Source organism: Salvelinus alpinus, chromosome 3 (genome assembly GCF_045679555.1).
Source record: "Salvelinus alpinus chromosome 3, SLU_Salpinus.1, whole genome shotgun sequence".
Lineage (NCBI taxonomy): Eukaryota > Metazoa > Chordata > Actinopteri > Salmoniformes > Salmonidae > Salvelinus > Salvelinus alpinus.
This window is the reverse complement of record NC_092088.1, coordinates 44002095-44018466: the sequence shown is the minus strand read 5'-3', so window position 1 is coordinate 44018466 and position 16372 is coordinate 44002095. Positions and strand designations below refer to the sequence as shown.

The following is a 16372-nucleotide window of genomic DNA, read 5'->3' as shown; positions in this document are numbered from 1 at the left end:
GAAAAAGGGGGAGACTTGCAAGCCGAAGAACACCATCCCAACCATGAAGCATGGGGGTGGCAGCATCATGTTATGGGGGTGCTTTGCTGCAGGGGGGACTGGTGCACTTCACAAAATAGATGGCATCTTGAGGAAGGAAAATTATGTGGATATATTGAAGCGACATCTCAAGACATCAGTCAGGAAGTTAAAGCTTGGTCGCAAATGGGTCTTCCAAATGGACAATGACCCCAAGCATACTTCCAAAGTAGTGACAAAATGGCTTCAGGACAACAAAGTCAAGGTATTAGAGTGGCAAAAAAATCACAAAGCCCTGACCTCAATACTACAGACAATTTATGGGCAGGACTGAAAAGCGTGTGCGAGCAAGGAGGCCTACAAACCTGACTCAGTTACACCAGCTCTGTAAGGAGGAATGGGCCAAAATTCACCCAACTTATTGTAGGAAGCTTTTGGAAGGCTACCCAAAACGTTTGACCCAAGTTAAACAATTTAAAGGCAATGCTACCAAATACTAATTGAGTGTATGTAAACTTCTGACCCACTGGGAATGTGATGAAAGAAATAAAAGCTGAAATAAATCATTCTCTCTACTATTATTCTGACATTTCACATTCTTAAAATAAAGTGGTGATCCTAACTGATCTAAGACAAGGCATTTTTACTAGGATTAAATGTCAGGAATTGTGAAAAACGGAGTTTAAATGTATTTGGCTAAGGTGTATGTAAACTTCTGACTTCAACTGTACATATGAAATTGTAAAACAGTATGTAATTTTTTTTTTATAAAGGGACCAGTGTTTCATTATTAAAGTAACCAGTGTTCCATGTCTATGTACATAGGGCAGCAGCCTCTAAGGTCCATGGCTGATGGAGTGTCTTCGATTTATGTTCAGAATAATAGACCAGGATGTGGCAGACCCTGGCCGTGACCCTTTTCAGGGAGTGGGATATGGAAAAACACATGTCCGATTCACACAAGTATATTAATACACAGGTACATGTGTGAAATTGGACAGATTTAAATACACACTAGCTAGTTGTAGTCCACACTATTATAAACATTTCGCTGCACCCGCTTTAATATCTGACACAGTTTAGGCTGCTGGAGAATAGTTCAATGCAGTTGCAGTGAGGGGGGGGGATATTTGGTTGGTCAGGGCAGGGGGGTTGTGACTAGTTACCAATGTGCTTTTTGGTCTTAATTTAAGGTACATTTTTGGCATAAGGTTATCAGTGTGGTTAGGGTTATGTTTAAAATCACGTTTTAAGAAGATAAATTGTATAAACTAGTGGCGACCCTTTCATATGATTTTATCGATTTTTTCACAGTCTATGGATTTGGCGCTATCTACATCGGATATACGTCATGTCTCCACAGCCACAATATCCGCAACAAGTTCGCTCGTATCTGGTGGTGAGGTTATATTGCTAGCTATATAGCTATCCCGCTAACGGGAGTTGTTTGAGTTTCCATATAACGTTAACCGAACATTTACCTATCAAACCACAAACTTGCAATAGTGAATACGTGCACCATCATATATAGCAATATCAGAGATATGTACCTAGCTAGTATGGTAATCTAGCCAGCATTTCAACGTTCGCGTCCCCTTTGAAGAGTTCTTTCTGCTTACGTTAGCTTGCGAGCTAGCTAGCTTTCATAAAACATTTCGAAATGGGACGAGGAGGTGGTCGGAAGCGTGGAAAAGGCAATGGACCTCCTCCATTTGACATGGGACCAAGGCGGCCTCATCCATTTGACATGGGCCCAGGACCAGGTTGGTGTGGGCCGTCTGGACCTTTTGGTCCTTTTCACGGTGGCCCCGGTCCACATCCTAACTTTATGGGAGATCCAATGATGCAAGGCCCCATGCCCCCTGATTATCACGGATATGGGCCAGGCTATGGGCCAATGGGTCCAGGTGGCCCCATGGATGGATATGGGCCAAGAGGCCCCATGGATGGATATGGGCCAATGGGTCCAGGTGGCCCTATGGATGGATGTTTTGATGGGCCACCGATGGATGGACCAGGATTTGGGTATGGTCCAGGTATGCCCGGACCATATGATCCGATGATGGGGAATGTACCAGGACCAATGCCCCCCCCAGTTATGGCCCCGCCAGTTATGCCCCCCCCAGGTATTCCGCCCCCTGGTATTCCTCCCCCAGGTATGCCGCCCATGGTCCCGCCTCTGGTGGACAACTCTGGCTTTCCTCCACCCTGGCAAAGCGAGGTAATTTTAGCTAGACAACTTGTGCTTTCTGCATATGGCAAATTCTCAATGTTAAACTTGTAAAAAAAAAAAAAAAATGTCTTCGTGTTATAATAACATGCCATGGTTTGAATGTGCAATCAAGAACAATTAGTTTGTTCTTCATGAATAAAATATTTAAATAAAAAATCATCCCTAACATCAGGTCTGCCTCCTTTAGGTAAACCCTTATGCTGTTCCTCCGCCGTCGTGGGTAAGTGCCACTGTGTCTGTACTGTCTTGTCATCACTATGATACAATTTCAATAGCATTTTGCTACTTACCTTCAACTTTTCACTGGCTCCTTTTCTCTTCCCGACAACAGCCCGTTCCGACAACAGCCCCCCTTCCGACTGAGACGACTGTAGTGCCTGATGTGTGGGGACTCTGCCGGGGCTCCGAGGTCCCTCAGCCTGATCCACCCCAGACTGATGAACAGAAGAGCAAAGTGTCCAAGAAGGACAAAAAATCATCAGGGAAGAAGAGCTACAATGACAAGTAATGGTCATTATGTCAACAAATTAGGTGTCATCATCACTGTGCGATTAGTGTTTGATTGCATACAGTAGTTGGATCTTCCATACGTTACATTAGTTGTTCAGGAAGTTCTGTTTATACGCATATATTTTTATAACTCATAGGCCTCCTCCACCTGGAAGATCCAAGGGGGTCATCTCGTTCATTGGGGTAAGTCCAAATGCTGAGAATCCTGCTTGAATGGAAGGTTCTTAATCTCCACTAGTAAACATTGCATTCTCAAATTGTGCTCTCCTGTCCACAGCCAACTTATGGCTACATCGAAAGAGACGATCTCAAAAAATATTCCTTCACTTTTGATGCGTTTCTGGGAGTCCCCAAGAACATGATACCTGGAGTCAGGGTGCATTTTACAGCCTATAAGGAGAAGGTGGGTCACTTTAGAAAAATGTTGCTAGATATTGTTAAAAGGGAAACATTCGTCGGAGGAGTTTGAGCCATTGGTTTTCATTGTATTTGCCTTTTTTATACTTCCCTGTATTGTAAACCCAGGCAGGGGAGTGTGCCACCGATGTATCTGTACCTCCAGGGGGGACTGAGGAGATTGACTCCACCATTATTGAAGGTTTTGTCTGCAATGCTATCCCGGAGCAGCAGGTGAGAGAACTCTGTAGCACAAAGAAAACATGTATTAATTCTTGACTTTATGAACATTTTCATCACTGCCAGAATGAGATGTTTTGATTATTGTAAGTATATTTGATTCTATGCTTGGCTTGTTATGACTAATACTTGGCATCTCGTTTAAAAATGTCCCAGTTGGTATTAACTGAATGTATGTGCCCCCACACAGCCTGGTGCAAAGCAGAAACCTGGCCAAATTGAGGCCAACATTGATGGCAAGACAAGAGCGCTGCTTTACTCAGAGAAGGACAGCACCATCACCCTGTTGCAAGGGGACCATGTGACGTTCAACTTATTAACCGACATAGTTTCCCAAAACGTTAGAGCCACTAGTATTCGGCCGAAGACACCACAGACTTTTAAGATCACTGGAGAGAAGAGGGAAGTGGTAAGTCTGAGTGGCACACCTATATTCTTACACTTTAATTTTGGTAAAAAATGTGGATGTAAACTCTGGTCCTGGAGAGCTGCACGCCTTTTATCCAGCACAGTATGACTACACCCGGGTCAAATAATAATCTATTCAAGATCTTCAATTGAGACCACAATTAAATCAAATCAAATCAAATTTTATTAGTCACATACACATGGTTAGCAGATGTTAATGCGAGTGTAGCGAAATGCTTGTGCTTCTAGTTCCGACAATGCAGTAATAACCAACAGTAATCTAACCTAACAATTCCACAACTACTACCTTACACACACACACAAGTGTAAAGGGATAAAGAATATGTACATAAAGATATATGAATGAGTGGTGGTACAGAACGGCATGGCAGATGCAGTAGATGGTATAGAGTACGGTATATACATATGAGATGAGTACTGTAGGGTATGTAAACATAAAGTGGCATAGTTTAAAGTGGCTAGTGGTACATGTATTACATAAAGATGGCAAGATGCAGTAGATGATATAGAGTACAGTATATACATATGAGATGGGTAATGTAGGGTATGTAAACATTGTATTAAGTGGCATTGTTTAAAGTGGCTAGTGGTACATTTTTACATAATTTCCATCAATTCCCATTTTTAAAGTGGCTGGAGTTGAGTCAGTATGTTGGCAGCGGCCGCTAAATGTTAGTGGTGGCTGTTTAACAGTCTGATGGCCTTGAGATAGAAGCTGTTTTTCAGTCTCTCGGTCCCTGCTTTGATGCACCTGTACTGACCTCGCCTTCTGGATGATAGCGGGGTGAACAGGCAGTGGCTTGGGTGGTTGTTGTCCTTGATGATCTTTATGGCCTTCCTGTGACATCGGGTGGTGTAGGTGTCCTGGAGGGCAGGTAGTTTGCCCCTGGTGATGCGTTCTGCAGACCTCACTACCCTCTGGAGAGCCTTACGGTTGTGGGCGGAGCAGTTGCCGTACCAGGCGGTGATACAGCCCGACAGGATGCTCTCGATTGTGCATCTGTAGAAGTTTGTGAGTGCTTTTGGTGACAAGCCGAATTTCTTCAGCCTCCTGAGGTTGAAGAGGCGCTGCTGCGCCTTCTTCACAACGCTGTCTGTGTGGGTGGACCAATTCAGTTTGTCCGTGATGTGTACACCGAGGAACTTAAAACTTTCCACCTTCTCCACTACTGACCCGTCGATGTGGATAGGGGGGTGCTCCCTCTGCTGTTTCCTGAAGTCCACAATCATCTCCTTTGTTTTGTTGACGTTGAGTGTGAGGTTATTTTCCTGACACCACACTCCGAGGGCCCTCACCTCCTCCCTGTAGGCCGTCTCGTCGTTGTTGGTAATCAAGCCTACCACTGTAGTGTCATCCGCAAACTTGATGATTGAGTTGGAGGCGTGCATGGCCACGCAGTCGTGGGTGAACAGGGAGTACAGGAGAGGGCTCAGAACGCACCCTTGTGGGGCCCCAGTGTTGAGGATCAGCGGGGTGGAGATGTTGTTACCTACCCTCACCACCTGGGGGCGGCCCGTCAGGAAGTCCAGGACCCAGTTGCACAGGGCGGGGTCGAGACCCAGGGTCTCGAGCTTGATGACGAGTTTGGAGGGTACTATGGTGTTAAATGCTGAGCTGTAATCGATGAACAGCATTCTCACATGGGTATTCCTCTTGTCCAGATGGGTTAGGGCAGTGTGCAGTGTGGTTGCGATTGCGTCGTCTGTGGACCTATTGGGTCGGTAAGCAAATTGGAGTGGGTCTAGGGTGTCCGGTAGGGTGGAGGTGATATGGTCCTTGACTAGTCTCTCAAAGCACTTCATGATGACGGAAGTGAGTGCTACGGGGCGGTAGTCGTTTAGCTCAGTTACCTTAGCTTTCTTGGGAACAGGAACAATGGTGGCCCTCTTGAAGCATGTGGGAACAGCAGACTGGGATAAGGATTGATTGAATATGTCCGTAAACACACCAGCCAGCTGGTCTGCGCATGCTCTGAGGACGCGGCTGGGAATGCCGTCTGGGCCTGCAGCCTTGCGAGGGTTAACACGTTTAAATGTTTTACTCACCTCGGCTGCAGTGAAGGAGAGCCCGCAGGTTTTGGTAGGGGGCCGTGTCAGTGGCACTGTATTGTCCTCAAAGCGGGCAAAAAAGTTGTTTAGCCTGTCTGGGAGCAAGACATCCTGGTCCGCGACGGGGCTGGTTTTCTTTTTGTAATCCGTGATTGACTGTAGACCCTGCCACATACCTCTTGTGTCTGAGCTGTTGAATTGCGACTCGATTTTGTCTCTGTACTGGGACTTAGCCTGTTTGATTGCCTTGCGGAGAGAATAGCTACACTGTTTGTATTCGGTCATGCTTCCGGTCACCTTGCCCTGGTTAAAAGCAGTGGTTCGCGCTTTCAGTTTCACGCGAATGCTGCCGTCAATCCACGGTTTCTGGTTTGGGAATGTTTTTATCGTTGCTGTGGGTACGACATCGTCAATGCACTTCCTAATGAACTCGCTCACCGAATCAGCATATTCGTCAATTATTTACATCAAGTGTGTTAGAGCTGGGCTGGAAGAAACTACTGCAAACAAAGTGGCCCAGTGGGACCAGAGTTGGCCATCCCTACTGTAGCTAGCTGTTATCTTTTTATTTTATTTTAACCAGGGTGTGATAATGAGCGTAAAGGGTGGCTCTGGCACCATAATGGCAGCGAACCAGAACAACCTGCCCTTTGAGACCACAGAGAACATGAGTCTAACTGAGTTCGCGGTTATGGATGAGGTGGACTTTACAGTCGTCACAGTGAGTATACTGTGTCTTTCCCATCCACATAATTGAGTGGCAAATTGAGTTTGTTGACACTGAATTAGGATCAGTTTGTACCTGGGAGTGATGTTAGGACCCTCTAAATGTGCAGGTTTTGATCCTAAGTATAGCAGTGTCTAAATTATTTGTTGATTGACTGATACATGTCACATTAACATAATGTCATTGTTTTCATTAGATCAAAGGGAAGGAGAAGGCCATCAGAGTAAGGAAGCTGAAGTGCTTGGTGACACTGGAAGATACCATGGAGAAGAAGGTTGAAGACACTGCAGGAAAAGACAAGGTGGGGCACAGTTCAATGCAAAATCTGATAGGTGGTGGAAAATGTCCTGTCATTCAGAGCTGAGTACTTTCATCTGTGACATACCCAATCATGTCCTTATTACTGTCTCCAGTGGAAGCCAGTGGCCCCAGTGGAGATTGTGCTGCCCCAGAGGACTGTGGTGTTTGAGGACGTTAGCACTGTGCAGTATGCAGGAACGGTCGTTAAGGCTGTCCCCAAGGTGTCCGACAAGAAGCAGGTACGGTGTATTACTAAAAGATTGAAAGTATAAATCAGACAGTATTATTATGTGTTCTTGTTGGAAAACATTTTGGGTTGTCAAATCATGGATTTTAGAATATGTTATCTCCTTTTCCATCCAGGAGCAGGGCCTTTTGGAGGCGTGGGTGTGTGGCACACAGAAACCGTTATCGTTTGAAGCCGCTGACGTTCTGACTGACGCCACCATGTTCGACGGAGACAAGGTTCACTTTAACATCTCCACCAACCGTGAGACCAAGGAGGAGCGTGCCGTCAACGTGGAGATTCTCTCCGAGACGTTTGAGGAGTCAACAGAGCAACGCAGAACTGTAAGATCATGTTTAGCATGTGGTACATGATGCCTTTAAGTCTGAGGCTGGCTAGGTTTTTCCACACTAAAGAAGGATGGGATGTTTTATGTAATGCCTTAATGGATTTGCACAGTATGTCTAAGTGAAGTGTTTTCCCGTCTAGGGTGTGGTGGTGCAAGCTGGGGAGCTGTCTGGGACCATTAAGTGCCATCAGAGCCCCCAGCTGCTCTTCTTCCATCTGACTGAGGTCATGGAGGAGACGAAACTGGACATCTCAGAGAAGGTGGAGTTTAGTGTCATTCCGGTAAGTTTCCCTGGAGCTGTGATCCGATTGGCATGGGGAAATTACTATCTATTGGTATACTGTACATGCAAGTAGCTATTTAGAGAAATGTAGTTCTTTTGACCAGTTGTTTCCAACTTGAGGAGCACACAGTTACATTTCCATATAACCCACACTGCTGCTGTCATATGGATCGATTTAAATGCTGTCCTCCACTGAGTCTGGTTCACATGATGATTCTTTTCAAAAGAAAGACAAAAGTTAAAGGCCCAGTAACAGTCAAAATGATTTTATCCTGTGTTTTGTATCATACTTGTGCAACAGCTGATGAAACTAGCACTGTAAAAGTATGACGAAATGTGATCCGTTTTTATTTCCCTATACTTGCTGGTTGAAAATACAATCACCACAGGACCTTCTAATCAGCAGGTTTTGCAACGTTGGCAATATAAGTTAATAGACCATTAACAAAGCAAGTTCAAAACCTCTCTGCAAATAACAGTTCGTTTTCAGGTTACATATTTTAAGCCCCTCCACTCTGGTGGATTGTGATTCCCGCGCCACAATCCTAACTGTGGTTAATGCAGCGCTTTGGTGCCCTTCCCCACTCCCCTCAGACCAGACAGTCTTTTCAAAAACCTTGATTGAGAATGAGATTTTAGCTAAAAAGCTATTTTTGTTGCTTTTTGACAATTTTAACAGAAAACTGTTACAATAAGTTACTTAGCTAATTGTTACCCAGAATTGATTTTGAGATAAAAACACCTGCGCTGGGCATTTTAACGCTTTCCATTTTCTCTTAGCTTGAAACAGCTGAAGGAGGTAACCAAGCGATCAGGATCAAACGCTTTATCGACAGTGTCTTCACCCGTGTGCCCAAGCTTGTGGGCGTGGCAGCAAAAGAAAAGGTCGGTTTATGATGGAACAAAAGCCTGTGACTTTGGTCAATGATGATTAGTGCTGGGGGATATCATATTGACTTAGGGGATAGACATGTTGCTGTCTATGTTGTATTAAATTGCCTATTGTCTTACAGAAGAAGATGACCATCAAACTGATGAGAGACTCAAAACTGCTCATCAAGGGCACAGGTGTCAAAGTAGAGCACAAAGATGATGATTTTCCGTGAGTTTGATTGTGATTAGTAGTAGTATTGGTTCCAACATGAAGTCAAGGTAAAGTATCATTGTGTGACGATTTTGGATGGCATTTGTTAGCTCAAGCCACACGTACCCTGAAATCTAAACGTTTAACAGATGTGCTCAAAGTCATTTCCCTCATTATTTTGTGCCCCAGCAACGACAAACCTTCCTTGGAGGAGTCGGACAAGATGAAAGCAGTCGTAAAAACTCTGCGGTCAAAAACTGCTGGCTCTGGATCTGGTGGCAAGGACTCAGACAGCAGCCGGCGGCGATACGGGCGCAGAAGCCGAAGCCGGAGCCCCAGCCTAGACCAGTTTGGCCGGGTGAAGAAAAGGCGGAGCACGAGCAGGGAGCGCAGAGAGCGGGGTGGTAGCAACAGGTACAGGAGCAGTCGCAGCAGGAGTCGGAGCAGGGAGAGGAGCAGCCGTGGGAGCAGGAGACGAAGCCACAGTCTGGAGAGAAAAGATTCCAAGCACAGGAGCAGCAGCAAGGAGAGGACATCCTCGAAAAGGAGCCACAGCAAGGAGCGAGATGGAAGCAGTCAGAGGAGCTCCAAGAACGGTTCAAGCTCGGGAAGTAAACCTCCAGATAGAATGAACGATGAGCTAGAAAGAAAGAAGAGGGAACTAGATGAGCTCAATGAGTTGATATACCGCAAGAGAGCCATGGTCGCTATGGAGCAACATGGTGGAGTTCCCAATTTCCTGCCAGAAGGGAAGCCTATGGAGAAGACCTGCTTTGACTACAATCATGGAATGCCAGAGCTTCCTCCACAACCTAAACCACCCACTGACATCAAACCCAAGTCCATTCTAAAGAAGCGCCCAGACAATGTCACAGGGCCACTTTTCCCAATTCAGGTCAGTTGTTATTTCTAAACTTCTCTTTCAGTTAGAGAATCATTTGTTTTCAAGAGCTGGTTATATTCCATGGGGTGCTTGTGCTTTATATAGTTTTCATATATCAATATAAGAAACCTATTACAGTCAATATTATTGTGATCAGCACGACATGAGACAATTTTGATTTGTATGACGTGGTGGGAAATTATTTTGTTTCTTTGCAGACTGAACCCCCTAAAGCTCAACCTCTTGATCAAAGGCTTGTGGAACAGTACGGTTATGACGTTGAGACGCCCTATAAACCACACTCTGCCCATCCACCCTTCACCCAAACATCCAGTCAGAAGTCCTATTATGAAGGTTCACCTGCTGGACATCCTGCTCCTGACCTATCTGCAAAGTATGATCCATATGAGCAGACTTCTAGAGAGCACCCATCACAACCTTCTCCAGTTCTCCAAACACCTCTTGACCCTCATTCTTCAAATCGACCTCCTCCCAGCCGAGAGTCTCAGGAAAAGAACCCTAACTTGAACACCCAGCTCGCCCGTTTCCTCAACATCCTCAACAAAGGTGTGGATGCTGGTCTGCTGTCCACTGTGGTCAAGGAGTCTCGAGAGGAGATTGCTGGTATTCAGGAGGATAGTTCCATACCTCAAAAGTGTTATCGTGGGTCGCGTGAACGTGGGGGTGAAGATCAGTACAAGGATGCCTACAGGGGAAGAGAGGAGGAGCCAGAGCGCCCGCACAGGGCCTTCGACATGGAGCGAGTGAAGACCTCCGACTCTAAAGATGACCCCAGAGACGAAGACCGGCTGCTGCCTCACGAGAGAGCAATCCAGGACAGTGGTGGCTTTTCCGGAATTCTAGGAATGACGTCCCACACCCAGTTCCTGAGAGAACCTGAACGTGTGGAAGAAGAGGATGACTTCCTCTATGGGGGTAAAGCCCCAGCAGCAGTGGCTGAGGAGGAGCGCTATGAGAAACCTGGGCGCACAGACAGATCCAGGGATGACGGGAGGTCCAGCCCAGCCAGAGCCCCGGTGGAGGAGACCAAGAAGCAGGAGAGTCAGGACAAGACACAGCACTTCGACAAGATCAAGAGCCTGCTCCAGGCCATCGGCCTGAACCTGAACACCTCCGAGGTCACCAAGCTGGCAGACAGGACCCAGGAGCGCCTCTACGGGACAAAGTCATCCAAACACTCATCAGATTCCTCTGAGAGAGAGACGAAGCACTCATCTAGGCGGGGAGATCGGCATCGACGACGCAACACCAACTCATCTGATTCCGAACGCCTCCAGTCGGCCTCGCCCTCCAGGTCTTCCCAGCAGGAGGTGTACCTCAGCCCCCAAGACACCCCGGAATATGGAGGGTTCCTTGACCCGGAAGAGGAGGCTGCCTTGGAGAAGGCAAGGCAGATGCAGAGCCTCACCAAGAAAGTGAGTGTCTCGCCCCCCACCACCTCTCCCACCTCCTCCTCACATCCTGGCACATCCTATTCCACCACACAGTGGAACTTCCCTGAGAAGACACAGCCCATTGCTCCTAAGGGTTGGCCTAGCAAGGGGTCTAGTACCAACTATCTCTCATCACTGCCGCCCGGTCCCTTAAGTCCCCCCCAAAATATTTCCCCTGTCCCATCCTTGACAAACACACCTCATGTTCCAGCTGGTCAACAAGCAGCTGGGGTGTATACTTATACTTCGCCTGTGGGACAATCCCCTGGCCTACCCACGGCCTTGCCCACCGCTTATTATGGGCATCCTGGTGCCCCCATGATACCGTTTGCAAAGACTCAGCTCACACAACAAGTGAATATATTGAATCAGGTGACTGTATCGAATCCCACAATGGATGTCTTGAGTCAAATCCTCCAAGTCACCAGCCAGTCTAGATGCCTCAAGGTGATTGAAACAGTCAAAAGTGGGTCCGGTGCACAGCAGGATTCGCCAAGACATAATATCACCATACCTCTCCAGATCAACACACAAAGCCCTGATGCTGCAGCTGGACAGGCCTCGCCTCCCCCTCTATCACCAGAGACTCCGGGTCCACCAGTGACGGAAGACGATATCAAGGCCAAACAGAAGAAAAGGGTATGTTATGTTTTTGTTCATTCCATGTGTAGAAATTAGAAAAAGTTGTACCTGTCTGATCATGTTAAGTTTGTGTATAATCTACAAGCCAGCAACCCACCATCAGTCCTTGGTGTTGTTGACATTTGAATTGCATTATAGGCCATTTTAAAGCTTTTTGGGTAGTTGTTTGAAATTGTAAATTCCTGATAGTGCACTTTGGGAAAGTTCAGTGTGTGTACACACTTTTTGTATTCCCAATTATGTCATATTAAATTGCTTCTGTTAACTTAATGTTCTGGATTTAGTGCACACTGGCAAGTCAGCCCAAAGCTGCTGCATTTAGGAGTTGACTGTATTTACAGTGTGTGTGTGTGTGTGTGTGTCGCTTTGTAGCTGGAGCAGTTTAACCTGCGGATGAGACAGAAGAATCAGCAAAGAATGAACGATACTCGTGACAGTAGGAAGAAGAACGCAACAGGTAACCCTTAGTGAGGTTGAAGTGTAGAGAGGTGTCCAGTCAAACATTGTAGCCTAGGTTAAGATTAGGTGATACCAGAACTAGTCAAGAGCTTTAGCCAACTTAAATGACACTGGGCACTAAACACACATTTAAAGTACAGGATGAGATGATACCATACTGTAGGTGTCAAGAACCAGCCATGGAGGGAACACGGATAGGTTTGAGGCTTCATTTAGACAGGTTTAATGTAGGTTTTACTTGCTCTTATTCCAGCCATAGTTAATCAGGTTTCAGTGATATCTTAGATAGCTTTAGCTTTTCTATATGTACATTTTCTGTTTTTATCCTTGTGTTAGGGCTAGGTTTTTAAGTGTTCCTATATATTTGCTTTGAAAGCGCTGGCCCTGTAACGATTTACCAGCTTGGCACTTGTCTTGAATTGTGTAATGCAAGTATGTCCTAGTAGGAAAATGAGTTCCCATACTTGGTTTATGCTCATAAAGAAGTATTAAAACATCTGTTTATTCGTTGCGCATGCAATACACATTTTTAAGCATGTTGTCTTCAAGACTCAAGTGTTTTTTGCTCAGATAAACTAATACTAACAGAAACAATAGATAGGCATAGACTCCCATGTTCCTTTACTCTGGACAGGAGTTGCTCTAAAGACAGATATTAATGTTAGCTAGCTTTAACATGTAATGATTTCTCCAACAGATAAAGGTAAGTATTTTAGCAGAGTTTGCATCAACCGGTCTTAAGCTGTTGAATTGCATTATTGTTTATGTGTAGTACAGAAACAGGGATCAGGTAAGCTGAAGGAAGTCCGCAAAAGCGTTAGGACTTTTTTTTGGCAATATTAGAATTACTATATGTTTCTTGATTAGGGGAGTGGGTGTTCCAATCTCTACTGCTAGGGAGAAACTTTTACTTCAATGGGGGGGACTTGTTAGTGTTGTTTTTACTATAAAACAGGGATAAATATTGGGACTGCTGTCAATCTGACAACTAGCTAGGGCCTGAATAATGAGGAAATGAGGGTGTGGTAGTGCTACGTTAAGAAGAGTAAGCTAGGTCAGACTGCAGATGGTGTCATTTGCTATTTAGCTTTAGTGTATAAGCTATCTTTAGTGTCAAATATTTCTTATACCTCAGTTCATTAGGATATTTTTTTTTGATAGTACTAGACTAGGTTAACTAACTGCAGGAGAACATAGTCTTGAGCGTCAGCTCCGTCAGTTCTGAGCCAAAGGTGGAAGATTAACAGCCAACCAGCAGCCTGCGGAGTCCCAAGAGCCGGTGCGTCAGTAACGTCAACCTCGCAGAGCCCCTGTGATGCTAACCCACACATGTACCCTGTGTTATTGTTGCGTTTTTACAGGAAAAGTTCCCAAAGTTACCTTTGCAAACACAGAGCCTAGGAACGTGTGGATCTGTGGCCACTCCCTTATATATTGGGCAGAGATGAGGGCCAAGTCGCCCGAGATTGGCATGCAGCTGGGCATGGACCCCAGCAGTGTGCGGGTGTGGTGGAAGGGCACACAGGGCATGACGTGGGCCCAGCTGCTGCCCCAGCTTGACCAGCTGAAGATCAAGTGGCCCAGCCCAGATGTGGTTATCCTGCACCTGGGTGGGAATGACCTGGGTACCCACAACCCTGAGGCCCTTCTGGCATCTGTGAAGAAGGACCTGACCTCCATGAGGAGCATTTTCCCACAATGCCTGTTGGTCTGGTCTGACATCTTGCCCCGGATTTCCTGGAGGCACACAGAGGACAGCGACACAGTGGACAATGTTAGGGCTGCCATCAACAGAAGAGTTCACACCATCATCGCTGAGCTAGGTGGCACTGCTCTGACCCATGACAACATCATGTGTGGCTCAGACGCAGGCCTGTACAGGCCAGATGGTGTTCATCTGTCTGGTAAAGGTATTGATACTTTCAACTTGAACTTGCAGGACTTTTTGGAGAAGTGGGAGACCGAGGCAAGCAATGGTCCTGAGATGAGTTAAGAAATGCCCAATTAATTCGTCTTTTATTGGGGGTGGTTTTATTTTCATTTCTCTATTGTCATAGTTACCTTACTGTGCTGGAGCGCTGGATACCAACCTACGGGTTGATTTTAGATGTAATGTTACTTCATTGCAAATAATACATTCTGTTATGGTAGTATCCACTTTGATTAAATGCTGTATGTAATCTTTTCTTTTTTAAGTTTTAGCATACTGATGATTAGCATGTTGTTTATTCATAAAATGCTAGACTTTTACTTATTGTATGAATTTTGTTGGACAGAAACAAATAAACTAGATAATTGGAAAATTTCACGTGCTTGGCATTTCATTCGGCTCTGAAGCCTCTGAGATATGAAACTTTTAGTTGAGTGGAAATTCTAACGTTGTCTCTTTCTTGTCAAAACATATACTCACTCAATTTTTAAGTTAACTGCAGAAGAAGAAGAAGGAAGATGACTTTATTGTGCAAGTACACAAATATCCAACGGAAATTCTACAGGTATACAAGAGGTAACTTTTGTTTGTACACTGTTGCTAGAGCTTTTCTAGTGTAGTAGTTAGCTAGCAGATTGGCCACTCCAGGGTTCTCTTATGTATTACTTTACCTTTTATTTCTGTAACTTAATGTTCTATTTTTTTTTTTTTTTACTATCCAAGCTGTAAGGTTGCTTGTTGCTGACCAGCGGCAAGTTTTTTCCCTCCTACCTACCTAGGAGTCTCTATCTTTACCCATTTTCTAGGATGATCTCAGGACTAGGTTTTGAACATCCAACATAGCAAAGGTAACACAAGTTCAGCTGAATTAGATTTTAAAAAGAGAACATTTTTCTTTTTGTCACTTTTTGGAAATGACACAGCATTCAATTACAAAGATCTGTGCAATCCAGTGTTGATGTACAGTGTAGTACTCTATTCCAGATGTAATTTTGGAAGTTCTGTTACCATACTTTTCTGTGATGTTTCTGTATTATTTTGATCAAAATATAAAATGATGTACATAGGTGACCGTGAGGTGTGCATGTTGTGACATCTGACGTTGTTGAGATAAACATGTAGTGCACAGAGCGTCAAGATCGATGAAAATGCATCCTAAAGATTATTTTCAGAACATAAAAAAATTGCATCTGGGTAAGTTTTTTGTAGTGTGTTTAGTCGCTGAAGGAATGTTTCTTAAAAATACATGTACACCTCTGTCATAAGGCTTGTTACTAAACATACTGCTATTCTAATTCGTTTCAATCCTGAAAGATCATCTTTCTATGGTGTGATAATAAACACCAGACTATTATGAAAATATGACTTGTGTCTTTAATTATACATTAGATTGACAGGCTACTCGAACCTATTCCATGTTGGTACTACTTTGACACAAACACAGAACGTTTTCAGCGTAGCCTGGCTAATACATGGATGGAAAGTCTACACCCCTTAAAGAAATCTGTTTGCTGCCTTAAAATTCAAACGGGATGCAATTTGATTATTTTACCCCTACAGATCTACGCAACCTACAAATTAAGAAAATATAAAATACTGATATAATTGGATAAGTCTCCACCCCCGAGTTAATACTTGGTGGAAGCGCCTTTGACAGTCATTACAGCTGTGACTCATTTGGAATACATTTCTACCAACATTGCACAACTCTTAGGGCAACACAGTATAGCCATTGTTTTTGTCAAAATTGGGCAAACTCATAAATTTGGTTGGGAATCATTGATGGACAGTGATATTCAAAAAAGCCCTTTTGTGGGGGAAAAACTCATTCTGAGTAGCTGGATCTGGCTACTAAGTCAGACCCGGCCCACCCATGGCTGCACCCCTGCCCAGTCGTGAAATCCATAGATTAGGACCTAATGAATTCATTTCAATTGACTGATTTCCTTATGTGAGTTTGAGTTTATCTTTACAGGGACAGTGCACATTAATCAATGTTTCAGTAAAAGTGCCAGAAGATAGCTCTATTTGGTAAAAGACTAAGTCCATATTATGGCAAGAACAGCTCAAATAAGCAAAGAGAAACTACAGTCCATCATTACTTTAAGACATGAAGGTCTGTCAATCCGGAACATTTTGATAACTTAGAAAGTTTCTACT

General features: G+C 44.7%; 1 protein-coding gene across 1 annotated transcript; it reads left to right on the top strand.

Moving 5' to 3' along the window:
* Window positions 1-1270: 1270 nt before the first annotated feature.
* On the top strand, window positions 1271-14588 carry LOC139570761 (uncharacterized). The gene is made up of 18 exons (XM_071392912.1): window positions 1271-2239; window positions 2439-2471; window positions 2583-2755; window positions 2899-2944; window positions 3039-3164; window positions 3287-3391; window positions 3588-3806; window positions 6459-6596; window positions 6799-6903; window positions 7016-7141; window positions 7266-7472; window positions 7618-7758; window positions 8541-8645; window positions 8774-8862; window positions 9034-9739; window positions 9946-11820; window positions 12196-12280; window positions 13644-14588. The coding sequence occupies exons 1-18, from the start codon at window positions 1679-1681 to the stop codon at window positions 14273-14275; spliced, it is 5472 nt and encodes a 1823-aa protein (XP_071249013.1). The 5' UTR covers window positions 1271-1678; the 3' UTR covers window positions 14276-14588.
* The last annotated feature ends 1784 nt before the right edge of the window (window positions 14589-16372 follow it).